Below are 16740 nucleotides of genomic sequence, written 5' to 3'. Positions count from 1 at the left end.
ACAAAAATAAATAGCAATTAAAAACTAAGACATACCCAAGACATTCGGTCCTCTTTCTATCAAGAGGATATCACCTCTCAACAACCATGTTTAATGATCAGCCGAGCTTATTTACTCCCCTGCCCTGAAGATGTCACTGTAGGTGTTGGTGACGGAGTATACACTGTTTCTGTACTTGCTGAATGAAATGTTTCTCCAAAGAGAGAACGCACAACAGAGTTCAAATGTGATTTGTTTATTTTCCTGTCTGAGTGAGAGGTTCAGAGAATGGATTGACACATATCATAAGCTATCTTCCAGCCATATACAGTAGGTATACACTGATTCTACTTTTTCTTTTCCCCTGATAGGTGACATTTTCTTTGTTCAAACCAAATTACAAATGAAGAGATACTGTAAAAATAAAAGGGGGTGTGTGTGTAGTTTTTTATTCTCAGACAGTAAATGTATACCCATCACCACGAGGGGAGAAGCACTGAGGAAACATCTGTACTGAACAGTCAGGACCCTCAGAGTACCTCTCCCAACAGCAGACTGGAACACTTAGCCATTACTATAAAGGAAGTTCGTAGTCTTCCATTTTTTCTGCCATCACATTTGCTACACTGGAATTTAAACCCTCTTCAGAGTGCAAATACAAAAGTGATCAAAGTCAGGGTTTTATGGCAATCTTTGCCAAACTTTATTCTTGCTAAAATATATTCTATTTTAATATACATGCTATAAAAGTACACTAAAAAGGTCAATCTTTAGAGCTCTGTTAAAATTAAGAATTTTTTTTACATATAGAATAATATACACCCAACTCTAAAAGTATATTTGAGGATAGCTATTACTGTGACCCCAAATATTTCTAGCTTCAGATTTTGTTTATAATAGTATCAATTTTATAATACATGTATTCAGTAATGCTCTCATAATTCTATATTGCAATACTTCACTCATCACTAAAGAAAAATGCAGAGGGAACTGCATTTTCTCCAAGAAGTTCTTATTGTGCAAATCGCCAAGTTTTCAACAGAAGTTCCTATTACAATATTTTTTAAACTTTGGTAAGTAAAATTCTCTTATGATCCACATTTGGGGCTTTTAATGCAGCAAGTAAAAAAAAGCGAAAAAAAAAAAAAAAGCGATGTTGAAAATTAACCTGAAGGTAGCTTGATTTTAAAAATGATCACTTCCTTCTGTAATAACATTTCCAGGGCCAATTCTAGGTGTTTATGGAATAGTGTGGAATAAGGCTGACTGCACACATTCAGTGGTGATGAACTGACTAAGTGCATGCCAAACCAAGACATTAGACTCTTGGGACTGAGTTTAACTATATCCACCACAATCATGCGGTACACGTGATAAGGCTGCTAGTTTACATCTGTGGAACCCAGGCATATCCGCAATTTTTTTATTTTAAGTAGAGTTGTAGAACAGAAATATAAAATAATTGAAATTTGTTTCTGATTTAAACAAAACTATGTACCCTTTTCATTAACAAAACATTCTTTAAAATATATCAACTTCTCCTCTCCAAACATTTAGCCAAGGGGCACTAGGCAATTTTTGAAGGTTTTGTGCTGACCGTTCAATACAATAAATACGGTTGTAGTGAGCACACAGCAACAGTAGATTATTGACATCCACTGAGAAGAAATGTATTCTCTGGTTACAGTGTCCAGTCCCCCAAAGGGAAGGTTTGGCATTCGTGTGCTTTTTGTTCTTGGTGGGAATCACTTCCGCCTGATTTTCGTTGTTGGAAGGAAGAAACACCAGCTGATGACTTCGGGTTTTGTGACATGATGTGAAAGAGGAACGTGACAAAAATTAGCTGCTACCATGGAGCCTGTCTGGGATGGGGTTTCCAGGCAGATCTCGCTTCGTCCCAGGGGAGTGTCCAGTGGGCTGCACGGGAACCAGGAGCCAGGCACCTGGGACCCAGGCGTGTGGAGCTGCATCTTGGTGGGGTGAGGCGGGGAGGGGGGCGTTGCTCTCCAGAGCAGAGCACCCCCTGCTCTGCCTCAGTCACCACCCCTCCTCACTACCTTATATGCTGATGTCCGTGGGTACAGAACTTACGGAGACCAGCTCACAGGGAAACGAAGGCAGAGAAGTCAACCAAGAGGCGGCTGTGCGCGTGCCATCCTCCAGTGCTGCCTCCTGACGGCCGGTCTGTTGAGATGATGGGTGGAGCACACGCACATCCGTTCTTCCCAGCGGAATTCTCCCATTTCTCTTGAAAGCTTTTGAGAAGATCTTGTTTTTTTCCAAACCATTTTATCAAAGTAGTCTGATGTCGGCTCTTTCGAGCAAACCAATCGTGGTAGAAACTTCAGCCCCTCTCTCTTGAGTTTCGAACCTACCTAAAAGTGGAATGTTTTCCCCTGGCAAATAATTACTTCTTTGAAAAGTGGACAGTTATTCTTTTTTTGGATCCAAATCAGCCCTTCAGAAAATACTTCAGACTGAAAGAGGAGGAAGTGGAGGAGAACTAGCTTCCTATTGTGCCTTACATAAAACGTTTTGCTGAAAGTGAAGAACGGCTCCGACTACAAAGGTAAATATTTGTGGAAAGGGCACACCGCCAGGTGCAACCTCAAGACATCCTCAATGTACTCACTTCATCGTGTGTGACTCTTTAAAATACAAGTCTTTTAAGTGACGAAACCGAGCAAGTAATGGGAAGGAAGTTAACATCAGAAAATACACTTTAGAAAAAGTACAAGACATTTTGCCCTCCATTTGCTACTTATTTCATAACTTAGATCAAGAAAGTGTTAAATATTCACAGTAACTTCAGAGAGGAAACATTCATGTCTGTAAAACTTCAATCCATTGCATTTTCAACTGTTTCTCTGTACAATTAGAAAAATGTCATCTGTCAGTGCTTTCCTGGAGAATTCTTTATTGTTAGTCCATCCCTCTCTGGCTCCAATTATACCTTCAAGGTGGGCTGTAGTATCCCCTTCTCAGTGAGATGAGTCTTCAGTGTTTTATAGATATTTAACTGCTGTTCTGGTTGAAGCACCAACAGCTGCTGCAGCACTTTGCTGGGATTCGGACCCCTGGTAACAGCAGAAAAGACAAAGTTCACACTATTTTGAGAGAGCTGAAGGCAGCATAGACTTGTGTTTAAAATAAACCATGCCTTTAGGACTTGCCTGGTGGCACAATAGGGGCTCAGACAGTACAGAATCTGCCTACAATGCAGGAGGCCTGGGTTTGATCCGTGGGTTGGAAAGATCCTCTGGAGAAAGGAATGGCTCCCCACTCCAGTATTCCAGATTCTATGGACAGAGGAGCCTGGCAGGCTACAGTCCATGGGGTCGCAAAGAGTCAGACACAACTGAGTGACTAACACTTTCCCTTTTGGTGGTACAATGGATAGGATCCGCCTGCCAATGCAGGGGAAACGGTTTTGATCCCTGATCTGGGAAGATCGCACATGCCAAGGAGCAGGTAAAGGCTGTGCGCCACAAATACTGAGCCTGTGCACTCTAGAGCCTGTGCTCTGCAACAAGACACCACAATGAGAAGCCCACGCACCACAACTAGAGAAAGCCCGGACACAGCAACAAAGACCCAACGCCACAAATAAGTATTTTTGAAAGATAAAATAAGTCATGCATTTAAGTGCAAAGGATCAATCTTAACAGAACTGAAACAGCTCTTACTCAGAGCTCACTTTAATGTTAGCGTCAGAGGGGGGAAAAAAACCTAAACTCTCCACTGAAAGGCGTGCAGGGTAGATGTGGGAGAAATGCACAAACACAGAAGACAGGGTCAATACGAGGCATTGATGGGGTGCAGATCTAAACGTTCCACACAACTTCTCAAAAGGGCAACCTGAGTTAGAAGCGAAGGTTGATAACAAAACCTGAGACTGGACAAGACACAGAAACCATTCTGTAAGAAAAGGAGCACAGTTCCTGGTGGATGAAGATAAACTAGAAGAGAACATGAAAATAATATAAATATTTTTGCTTCAAAGAAACGTCAGACAAAGAAGGTGTTTTGTTGAAAGAATACACATAGTCCTGAGCCTGCACTGAAGCCACCACCTGGGATCTACAGTGGGAACAACAGCCTTTGTTCAAAGAAGGTCTTGGGTAAACCCCAACAATAGAAACAAAATAAAAGGGGCTCTGCTTCAGCTGTGGTGCCGGTGGTAAAGAATCTGCCTGCCAATGCAGGAGTTGCTAGAGACTCCAGTTCGATCACTGAGTTGCAAAGGTGCCTTGGAGTAGGAAATGGCAACCCACTGGAGTATTCTTACCTGGAAAATTTCATGGACAGAGGAGCCTGGCAGGCTACAGTCCATGGGGTCATAAAGAGGTGGACATGACTGAACATCCACACTCGCACCCACCCTGCTTTAGCTGAAAGGAGGACAGGGAGCTGGAGAACCCTGCCTGCCTTATCCACCTTACCCAGCAGTCCCACTCCCACTGGGGAGGAAATAAGCCCAGGCAGCGTTAAGTATCCACTGGGCTGTGACTGCTCTCCACCAGGTACCATGCAGGGGCCTCTCCCTAGGCTTCTCCAGCATCCCTACACCAGCCCTTCTCTCTACACCCTCCCCTGGTACACTCTGAGTCAGAAAAGGTCTCAACCAGGACTTCACACTGTTCTATCCTGAGACGCTGTGACAGGCAGGGGAGTGCAATTTCCTACCTTTTGGACTAGCAGTCAATCCATCTGTAAGCTACAGATCACTTTCTGTACTTACACTGCCAAAGCGCTATTTTGTCAAATTCAGAATGCACCTCATTCAGACCGTAATGCATACGTACTATTCTTTGCAATTCCTACAATCCACTTGAACAGGAAAAGCAGAGTAGGTTTACTTTTCAGGAAATCCAATGGGAAAAATAAGCAAGACACAAGTAATAGATGGAGAACGGCACAGAATTCTGAGAAAGACATTTACACAGGTAATTAAATTTATGACTTATGATAAGGACTCTTCAGTTCAAGGGCTTCCCTGGTGGCTCAGTGGTAAAGGATCCACCTACCAATGCAGGAGACTCAGGTTCCATCCTTGGGTCAGGAAGATCCCCTGGAGAAGGAAATGGCAACCCACTCTAGTATTCTTGCCTGAGAATTGCATGGACCAAGGAGCCTGGTGGGCGACAGTCCGTGGAGTCCCAAAAGAGTCGGACATGACTTAGTGACTAAACAACTTCAGTTCAGATGGAATTATAAGAAGTAGAAAACCCAGCAACAAAGAAATATTTGCTGTAGGGTGGTATCACAGAGAAAATCTTAGATTCAGAAAACTGCACAACAGCATGAATTAGCTGTCTCCCAGGTCACACCTTTGTGCACGAGGCTCAAATCATTTCCCAAAACCCTGAAGCCATAAGTCTACCACAACCACAGTCTACTCACATCAAGACACAGCTCGTCTTATATTTCTTCACAAGACTCAGCAACTTCATAACATAAACCCAGAGTAGGGGCCCCCAGAGAAAGGGAAGGCTGTTCTAGCAAGTTCAGCTAAATGCAAAACTGTCAGCAGGTGCTCCCAGCTAGCTGCACACTGGCTCTAGCACCGTATTTCTAATCATCTAAATATTTACTTTCAAATGGAGGACAACCAGGCTCAGCATGACTTTTTCCTACTGAGAGAACAGCAGATCAAAAAGCAAAAAAAGTATGTGTTAACACTCTAAAAGCTGACCATCTTCGGAAAAGAAAGAGTTCTAAGGATTTAATCAGTAATTACTAATACTCAAATAGATCAGTGAATAAGTCATATGCAAATGGATTAAATGCCGGGAGCTGGTGAGGCATTCCACTCGTGACAAAGGTCATGAGGAAGGAGGCTCGGCATACGCAAAGGCGGGATCGAGCCTCAGGAGTCCCCCCGGATATTCTCGAGCATCTACCCCCAAAAAACCAGAGTCTGCCTACTTTATTGCTTTGTGCTCTCACCTCTGACTTTACTGGGGGCTGTCCCCCACCACCATCTCGCTCTCTCTGTCAAAGAGTTAACTTACAGCTCCAATTAATAAAGTTCCTGGGCAATTAGGAGTGTTTAAATCCAAACCCCTCAGATAGCTCTCTAACTCGCCTGACAAGTTTACCCGGACTCCTACAGCTATGCATACGATTGTTTACAGTCTCCCAGCCTCGAGAGGCACAGGAAGCTTAAGATATTCAAATAGCTTAGAGCCTCTCAGAGAGTTAGAAACTGTCAGAATAAAACTAGTAAAAGATTTCATTGATGAGCCAATGCTTGTTGCCAAGTTTTCACATCCCCTGAATTGTATTCTTGAATGTGTATTAATTAATATAGTTGGTATGTAGAAAAAATAAGTAGTGGCCTTGGTGTTAGTAACTTTAGACCCTTAAGGTAATAAATTCTTTCCCTTTGTTGTAAACCCATTACACATCCGCCCTATAGGAATGCAATTTTATCTTCAGAAGATGGCGCCAAACCTTAAAATAATTACTCTTAGAGAAAATAAGTCTTAGGTTGATAAGTCTTTGTCAAGAGTCATAAAATGTTAATAGGCCTTCTGGCCAGAAGATGATATAAATCACCTAAACCATTTGTATACGATAAATTTGCAGGAAAGAAACCCTGGTTTTTGATAAGGATCAAAGACTGCTGACTTTGCATCCCCTATTATCCTCTATGTGTAATTTAGGGTATATAAGCCCCTGTTGAAAATAAAGCTACGGGCCTTGCTCACCAAAGCTTGGTCTCCCCATGTCATTCTTCCCCTCAATTTCCAGCTGAGTCTCCATCTGGAGCGCGGATATCCTCTGCGACCATTTATTTGCCTGGGCTTCTAAGACCCACTCGAGAAGGTGTCTAAGGTGGGGCACCTTCCGCTATTCGAGAGGGCGCCTGCGGCCTCCATGGTCAGAGCTAACCTGGTGTCACGGGTTATATTGATTTTCCGCGTAAACCAAGCTACTCAGCTTCTTTTCTCCACTGAATTTTCCTACTGAGCTATCCTCATTCTATTACTCTTTATATCTCTAATTAACATTTGAATAGGTCGCCAACGCCGTCTCCCCTTCGAATACCCTGGATCAGCCAGGGCTGGACCTCGGCAATTAAATACTCCAATTAAAAAGACAAAGACTGTCAACTGGGTTATAAAAACAAACAAAATCCAGCTATACACTTGTGAGAAGAAAAACACACTTTAAATATAAGGTAAAAGGCACACAAGATATAAAAGGACAGACAAAGAAATACTATGCAAACATTAATCAAAAGTAGGCTGATGTTGCTATACTTATCTTCCACAAAATAAGCTTTAAACAGGTAGTATATAAAGATGAATATTATATGACATTAGGAGTGATTCAACAGTGTATATACTGTATACAGCTAACACAACCTCAATATCTATAAAGCAAAAACTGGGAGATTCTGACAAAGCTCTCTTCATAACTGACGGAGCAAGCAGATGGAAAACCAAACCAAAAAATCAGTACAGAGACTTAGCTGAACCCCCCCAGTGGACTTGCAGCACTTGTCTCATGCACACGTGGAATGTGTATCTGAGTAGACCATGTGCTTGAGCACAGAGCAAGTCTCAGTGAAATAACAGAGTATGTTTTCTGGTCATAGAATTAAAGCAAAAATCAATAAAGGAGAATGAGAAATCTCCATTTCTTTGAAAGTGAATCAATGAACTTGTAAATAATTCCATGTCAAAGAAGATATAATACTGGAGATCAAAAAATATTTGTAGCTGAATAATGAAAATACAAATGTGGGATGACAGTACTTAAAGAGTATTAAAAAGAGCACTCAAAAAGCAGTAGTTAATAAGAAATATGTAGTGTTAGATGAACGTATTAGACAAGAAACCTGAAAATCAGTAACCTAAGCTTTATCTCAAGAAGCTGGAAAAGGAACAGAAAATTCAAACTTAAGGAAGATAACACAAAAACAGAAATGGAACCGATAGAAAACTCAGAAATAAACCCATGCACCCATGGGCACCTAATCTATCACAAAGGAGGCAAGAATATCCAATGGAGAAAAGACAGTCTCTTCAATAAGTGGTGCTGGGAAAACTGGACAACTACATGTAAAAGGGTGAAATTAGAACATTCTCTAACACACACACAAAAATAAATGGATCAAAGACCTAAATGTAAGGCTAGACACCATAAAAACTCTTACAGGAAAACATAGGCAAAACAGTCTTTGACATAAACTGCAGCAAGATCTTTTTGGATCCACCTCCTAGACTATTGAAAATAGAAACAAAAATAAGCAAATGGGAACTAATTATGCTTAAAAGCTTTTGCACAGCAAAGTAAACCACGAACAAAACAAAAAGACAACCCACAGAATGGGAGAAAACGTGTGCAGACAAAGCGACTGGCAAGGGACTAGTCTCCAAAATAAACAAACAGCTCATGCAGCTCTATGTCAAAAAAAAAGAGAAAGAAACAACCCAATCAAAAAATGGGCGGAAGATCTAAATAGTTCTTTCTTCAAAGAAGACATACAGATGGCCAAAAAGCACATGAAAAGATGCTTAACATCACTAATTATCTGAGAAATGCAAATCAAAACTACAATAAGGTATCACCCCACACCTGTCAGAAAGCCCATCACCAAAAAATCTACAAACAATAAATACCGGAGAGAGTGTTGGTGGGAATGTAAATTGGTACAACCACTATGGAGAACAGGATGCAGATTCTTTAAAAAACTAAAAGTAGAGCCACCATATGATCCAGCAATCCCACTCATGGGTATATATCCAGAGAAAACTGTAATTCAAAAAGATACATGCACCCCAATGTTCACTGCAGCACAATTTACAAATGTCCATCAAAAGAGGAATGGATAAAGAAGATGTGGTACAGATATACAATGGAATATGAGTCATAAAGTAGAAGAAAATAATGCCATTTGCAACAACACAGATGGACCTAGAGATTATCATACTATGTGAAGTCAGTCAAATACCGTGGTATTCCTCATATGGGAAATCTAATTTTTAAAAATGATACAAATGAACTTATTTACAAAACAGAAACACTCACAGATTTTGAAAACAAACTTATGTTTACCAAAAGGGAAATGCTGGAGGCAGGGGATAAAGTAGGAGTTTGGGATTAACATGCACACACTGCTATATATAAAACAGATAACTAACTAGGACCTACTCTATAACACAGGGCACTCTACTCAATATTCTATAATAAACTATATGGGGAACGAATCTGAAAGCGTATGAATAAATGTATACCTGATTCACTTCGCTGTATACCTGAAACCAACAACGCTGTAAAGCAACTGGACACCAATAAAAATTTTTTAAAGATAAAGGAAGGAAAGATGAGAGTAGACATCATGAAATGGAAAACAAACACACCACAGAGAAAGTTCAAGTCAGAATCTGACTCTTTGAAAAGATTAATGAAATAAACTCCTAACAAAACTGCTCAAGGAAAATAAAGGTTAATACAAAAATGCTCACACTACTATGGGTATATATTTAAAATGCGTATTTAGGGGCTATAAATATGAGTTTGCCTCCAAATAACAGGTTTTCTAGGTTCAGAAATATTCAAAACTACAGGTTTTCTAGGCTCAGACACCAGCAGAGACCATGATAGAAAAAAAGTTAGCATGTGGTTGATGTTGTTAGCCTTCACACCCCAGACTGGCGTTTTAGGGCAGACCCAAAACATTAAAGTTTAATAATGAGAATAAAGCACCCATATAAAACAGCAACACTCTCCAATCACCCTGCCTCACCTCTCCACTCCCACCCTCAACACACGTACACGTCCGTAAATCCCCTAGACTGCTTTTTCTCCATAGCTCTTACAACCACCAAACAAGCTATATTTGTTATCCACTCCTGCCCCTTCTCCCTCCAACTCCCCAACGAGAAAATAAGCTGAAGACGGGGACTGGTTTGTTTTGTCCTCTATTACATCCGTGCCGAGAACATTCCCCAACACGTAACAGATACTCAAGCAGTAACTAGTGGGCTGGATGAATTCTGTCCTCCTTTTTAACCCTCAGTGTTGACCATCACAGCGTCCACAGTTGAGAAATGAAATCTCCTCCTGTTCCAAACCCAGTCCCATGCATCCACCCTGACTGAATTTTAACTCAGTCCTATTAGACTATGACATATACTATTTTTTAAGCTGTTCAAATCTAAGAAAAATAATTACATTTTAATCATATAGCCCAAGGCAACAGTGTGACACGGAGCCAGGAGCCACCATCCCTTTCACTATTATGGAATACCAGTGACAGAAAAAGTAACGAATTCAAACTAATGCCTATGGGAATGAGAACTCAGAGAAATCATCTAACAAAACAGTTTTTAAAAATCTAAAAGTACCTTATAAAACTTGTGATGTACACATGCACGAAAGTTGCCATCAAGTACTGGCAATCAAATCTGTCCATTATCCCGCCATGTCCAGGAATGGTGTTTGCAAAATCCTTCAGGAAAAAAAAACCAACAAACATATTAGTAAATTCTCAAAAATCACCTGCTATAAAATTTCTATCTGTAAATGTCTCCTTGACATCATGGACTTCAAGGAAAATACTTTACTATTGGATTTTCCTATTAAATATAAGGGCTTCCCTGGTGGTTCAGACAGTAAAGAATCCACCCACAATGCGGGAGACGGTTCGATCCCTGAGTTGGGACGATCTCCTGGAGGAGAGCATGGCAACCCACTGTAAGCATTCTTGCTTGGAGAATCCCCACAGACAAAGGAACCTGGCGGGCTACAGTCCATGGGGTTGCAAAGAGTCAGACTCTACTGAGTGACTAAGCACACATAAATACAAACTTATTAGAACATATCCAACAGATTTAAACCGTACCTTTGGAATATGTTAGAATCATGCTGGAATGGTTACTGAACTGACCCACAGCTTTCTATGTTGTTGCTGCTTCCTTTTTAGGGATCCAACCCACACCCGCTACAGTGGAAGCAGGGGGGTCTTAACCATTGGGCTGCCAAGGAAGTCCCAAGCCAAAGCTTTCAAATAACACTATTTAAATATTGAATCAATCTAGTACTAACTTTTTTCAGTTAATAAAACTTTTTCTAAATAAAAAAAGCTGTCAGCTATTACTAATCGTATATCCTGCTCTTCTGTTTTATCAGCAACTATTGGGAGGGTGCTATTTTAGTGTTGTTGACAGATGTACAACTGGTTCTAGCTCATGTTTATCCTAATAGTTCTTATGCTGAAATAAATATTTTACTACTGTGATGAATATTTCTTCTTCTTTTTTTTTTAAGTGTTGGGGTACAAAAGAAAATCAAAACAGCTAATTAATTTGGGACATGTTAGTCCATTAAATGGCCAAATGGAGGGACTCGTTAATCAGCCTCTGCAAGTTGACCTTGAACAGATCTATCCAGGAAATGGAAATGTGTCAGTGCCCAGGAAATGGAAATGACCAACTGTTCTTCTCATTTACTCAGGCAACCTGAAAAACCTCTAAAATGTAACCGCAATTATACCTTCATTTCAGACATGAAAAGAAATCTCATCATTCAACAAGAAACCTTGGACTGGAGACTATTAAAGCAAATAAAATAGCTAGCGGGAAGCTGCTGTGTATTCCACAAGGAGCTCAGTTTGATGCTCTGTGATGACCTTGAGGAGTAGGATCGCGGGGGGCGGGGGTTGGATGGAAGCTCAAGAGGGAGGGACATATGTATACATAGAGTAGACTCACGTTGGTGCACAGCAGAAACTAACATAACACTGTAAAGCAATTATGCACGCGTGCCAAGTCACTTCGGTCATGTACAATACTCCGCAACCCCATGGACACAGCCTGCTAGGCTCCTCTGTTCATGGGATTCTCCAGGCAAGAATACTGGAGTGGCAATCCAATAAATAAATAAATGAAAATACCATTCTAAACATAACATTTCTCCCTTTGAAAAAATGATCGAAAAACTCTTGGGTTAATTTTTTGCCAACACATTTCCTTCCGTCTCTCCCCTACTGACCCAAGCACGGGAGAACCGTGCTGACTCAGCCCTGCTCTACTCTTTGCAGCCTTTTCAGGCCTCTTGTCTTGCACAGCTACTGCTGTGGCCCTTTGTGGATATAAATTATCTCCCCAAGTAGGTGGTGAGCATCAGTGCGGACAACATCTTGCACATTTCTGTGTATTATATGCACCTAAGGTAGGATGTCCCCGTTGCAAATGCTCTCTGAGTTCAGGTACTTATTTCCCTGGGATCTGGCCCCATCCACTCTGTAGTCCAATCTACTCTCTACCGTGGCCATGCTCTTCTTCTTCACCTTCCCTCTGTGAAGGCTCCTCTGCTCCAGTGCTTTCCCTGGAACTCCCTTCCTTCGATTTCTCTGCAGGACTTGTCATCCTTTCCCCAGATCCCTGCTCAAACATCACCTCCTCAAAGAAGCCTGCCCAGATTGCCCCCACCTGCAGAAGCCACTCTAACTCCCGACGGCACAACAGTCAAGTCTTAGTGAAGCCACGTGAGGAAAGCTGAGATAATAGGCCATTATTTCACTTTATGAGATTCTAACTTAAAACACAGGGCTGATTTTAAGTATCTGGAACAGGGACCAGCAGACTATGTCCCACAGACCAAATCCAGCCCACTGCCTGTTTTCTGTAAGTAAAGTTTATTAAAACACAGCCACACCCATTCATTGATATTTTGTCCATGGGACTCTCTCACTACCATGGATTCAGAGTTGAGTGGTTTGCAACAGCACTACTATTAACAGATGGCTTGGCCTTTACAGAAAGAGTCTGATGCCCCTTGATCTGGAGAATCCACAGTCACTGATCCCAGGACTCTCCTGCATGTCCCTTCGTGGGACATGCAGGACACTACACTTAACACAATTCGTGGCCGGATTCTTGGATGAACACCTGCAGGACCAAGATTCTGTGTCTGTCCCAATATTAAGGGACACGTGCCATTTCAAGAAGAGAGGGTGATGTGATACTTTAAGATGCATTAACATGGCACGACCAAAACCTAACAAGAAAGAAGATACTCTGTAAGGCTGACACATTCAGGGTGGAAAAGCTTTTGCCCAGGGGCTTAACGTGGGAGACCAAAAGAGAACCAAATTCCAACCGTCTTACATGCTCTAATTATATTCTATAACACTCTAACAAAGAATCTAGACACATACCTTGATTTTGAAAGCTCTTTTGAATCCGCTGGCAAAGAAGCCTCCGAATGGACCAATCAAAGATGCAAACGTGGAAAGAGCAATGCTGTGTATCTGGAAAGGATACATGCTCACTGTTTCCTAAAGAGGTTAAAAAAAAAAAAAGAGAGAGAGGGGTTGGAGCTAACTGCATGAGAAATGTATCTGAGCATGCCACCTAAACTAAGAACCGTGATATAAACAGGAAGTCAAGAGCATATGCCATATTTTTATTAATTTCACAAATTTTCAAGATCACAGGAAAAAAATCAATGTTGTAAGCTCGTACTATCCTTTGTTTATTCAGCCTATATGCCCCATTCCCTCTGTAAGGATACTGAAAGCACCTGGTGTACGAAAATCTAACAGGCTGCTTTCTAATCTGTCTAGGGATTTATACATCACTTGGGTTGCAGGATCACCAAAACTCAATTAATCTCTGAAATTGTTTTTTACAGTTGTTTCTGTAATCATATAATATATATTTTGATTGTGCATTTTATTTAACTTTAGTCTTATATGACAAAATGAGGGGAAAGTTGATCCTTCTTTTAAAACTAAGTTAAATGCTGTGGAAACACCTGAAAGTAAAATGCTTAAAAAGGCTGACAAAATGAGCATCAGGAAGACAATCATAAAAGATTTGGAGAAAAAATCATAAAAATCGAGAAGAATTCTACAGTCAAATTATTTGTAAATTCTTAGTTCTTATTCCACTTTAAACAAACTGAAATTACACATTTGAGAAAGTGCATCATGGGTGTGATTTACAAAGGATCACTAAGAACTCCAATCTTTGGACTTGTTCTCAAAGCAATGGGCTCATCCCAATCAAAGACTGACAGAATCAAAGAATTCTCTAGCAGATAACAGATGGCTTGAACACTGAAAAAATTCTCGCAATCAGTGTATCTAGTATTCAAGTAGAGAAATAATTTGTTGGTTAACCTTTTCTTCTCAAAAATTAACTTCAGTTAATAATAAAATACTTCAAGGAATCCCTGAAACAGGTGGTCCAGTGGCTAGGACTTAGTGCTTTCCCTGCTGGGGCCTGGGTTCAATTCCTGGTCAGGGAATTAAGAGCTAGCAAACCATGAGGCATCACAAAAAAAAAGTTTTAAATTGAATCCATTTATACCAGTTACACATAAAACTCATTATAACTTATCACTGCTTTGTAGAAATCTAAAAGATGCTGAAAGATGTTTCTAAGACAAACACAAAATAAATTACCACCAGTATTCAAACCATTAGGCAAGTAAGTTTCTAACGGATAATTAGTTTGTGATAGTAATATTCATTTTATGTTCAAGAAGGGGAAACCCCCAGAGAATAGGATATACGATTGATGCCAAGCAGTCAGTGAAACCATTTTGGTATTCTATAGCTAAAAATTCTGTAGAAATTGATTTCTTGTGAAAATCTTAATTTTACTTTTAAAGGAAGCTTAACCTTCGGGAGGGAGGGTCCCTCCCACGTTTAACTTACCCGTCTCAACACTGCCTTCAGAAAGGGAGGAAGTGAGTAACTCTGAAGCTGAAAAAGTTCTGAGGGTTCACACTCCGTAACGAAGGAGTTTACATCACTTCGGTATTCCACTGGGCAGACAAAGTACTGGTATTTGGACAACACGTAAGCAGCCTAAATGACAAAGCAAGCATTCATAAAACAGTAAATGAAACAGAAATATGTACATACTAAAATTTTAATGTATATGTGTTATGTGTCAGAAAGGCCAGAAACAGAATGCCAAGTTTTCCTGCATTCTCATTCTGCTATGTATATTTAAAGTTAAATGATCATAAGCGACACAATAAAAGACTTTGAAAAGCCATCAGGAAACCAAAAATTTTTGAAAATCAGTGTTATTATAATCTCAGTATGACAATAAGAGGGAAGGGGAAAAAGATAAAAAATTGATTTGAGCATTTAGACAAGCATATAAACAAGCATTATAGCAAGGTTGTACTTTTTTTTAAAAACGTACTTAATGTCAACAGAAGCTAAGAATTATAAAGATATGGGACAGTACAGGGCTGAAGCTTCTTACATAAAGGTTATATTAATTTCATCAATAAAAAATAACCAGTAATTCAAAATTGCTAAGAAAACAGCACAGGTGAAAAACCCAGAAAATGGTTACTAAATTATTCTTTCTCTGGACGCATCATTGCAATTTTTAAAGCTATCTGTTCTCAGCCACAGAAGAAGATATATAAAAGCAAAATATCTTATTATAAATTTAAAGTGCTAGTTCATTTCCTTTGTGACACTCACACCATTATATTGCTCAAGAATGGTTAACAGAAGTGCAAATGGATATAGAGTGATTTTGCTTCCAAACAACCAGTTTCCTCAAAATTACTTATTAAATATATGCTATGCTATGCTAAGTCACTTCCGTCGTGTCCGACTCTGTGCGACCCCATAGACGGCAGCCCACCAGGCTCCCCCGTCCCTGGGATTCTCCAGGCAAGAACACTGGAGGGGGTTGCCATTGCCTTCTCCAGTGCATGAAGGTGAGAAGTAAAAGTGAAGTCGCTCTGTTGTGTCCGACTCATAGCGACCCCATGGGTTGGAGCCTAACAGGCTCCTCCGTCCATGGGATTTTCCAAGCAAGAGTTACTGGAGTGGGGTGCCATTGCCTTCTCCAATATTAAATATATATATATATATATATATATATATATATATATATATATATATATATATATATATAAAATTTCCCTCATTATTTTGTCATGCATCACATTCTTTTAGGATCGCTCTTTATTTTCTTTGGTCCTATCCTTGGTCCTATCCAGTGATATGGCTGTTTAGAATTTCTAAATTGTCTTTAATTATACCAGATTCTTGTAGTAGTATTTAACTTAATAATATTCTAGTTATCCTTGCTTCATACTGTATAAACATTGGATAGGACCAGGTCCCTTTCCATTATCCTATTTATCAATTACTATCAACATTCTACCAAATAAACACTGGAATAATTTTTAAAATTCTACTGGAATTTTCATTGAGAATGAACTAAACTGATAAAGGAATTATGATGGTTTTCCCATCCAGCCTGGCTCATTTCCATTTATTTGTGTATTTGCTTCCTCTCAAAGCCCCATGTTGTTAGTAAGTACCCTATATTTGGCTACAGAATATATTCTAGAACTGTTAAGGGACATGACTTAAAAATTAAACTTCCTGGCAGTAATTTTTTGGTATATTTATCTTATATCCAGCCATTTTTCTGTACCTTTTCTTGATTCTCACAAGACACCTTTGAATAAAAAACCTATATTCCTAAATAAAAAACCATAATTATACACTATTTTTTAAAACATTAACAATATCCATATTCACAGCCAAAAGTGAACATCAATTATTTTTAACAAACTTTTTCTGTAAACTGGGCTCACAGCCACAAACACCCATTAAGTGAAGCAGCTGGCAAGTGTGAAGGAGGCAGAACTCTTCAACATCATTTGCAGTCTCTGCTTTTATTCAAAGCCACCGCCTGTCCCAGGATCTGTGTCCCCCAAAGGCTGCACAACTATTAGAAACTACCAGAATACAAC

General features: G+C 40.0%; 1 protein-coding gene across 1 annotated transcript in view; it reads right to left on the bottom strand.

Annotated features, from left to right (window-relative positions):
• Positions 1-219: 219 nt before the first annotated feature.
• Positions 220-16740, bottom strand: part of CDS1 (CDP-diacylglycerol synthase 1) — an 81215-nt gene continuing 64694 nt past the window's right edge. Inside the window, exons 10-13 of the mRNA XM_027544937.1 lie at positions 14660-14812; positions 13154-13273; positions 10341-10444; positions 220-3056 (exon numbers count right to left, since the gene is read on the bottom strand). Of these exons, the coding sequence (XP_027400738.1) occupies positions 2927-3056; positions 10341-10444; positions 13154-13273; positions 14660-14812 (507 nt within the window). The 3' untranslated portion in view covers positions 220-2926. The remainder of the gene's footprint in view (positions 3057-10340; positions 10445-13153; positions 13274-14659; positions 14813-16740) is intronic.

The sequence above is a fragment of the Bos indicus x Bos taurus genome, chromosome 6, assembly GCF_003369695.1.
Source record: "Bos indicus x Bos taurus breed Angus x Brahman F1 hybrid chromosome 6, Bos_hybrid_MaternalHap_v2.0, whole genome shotgun sequence".
Classification (NCBI taxonomy): Eukaryota; Metazoa; Chordata; class Mammalia; order Artiodactyla; family Bovidae; genus Bos; species Bos indicus x Bos taurus.
This window is presented reverse-complemented; position numbering and strand designations above follow the sequence as displayed.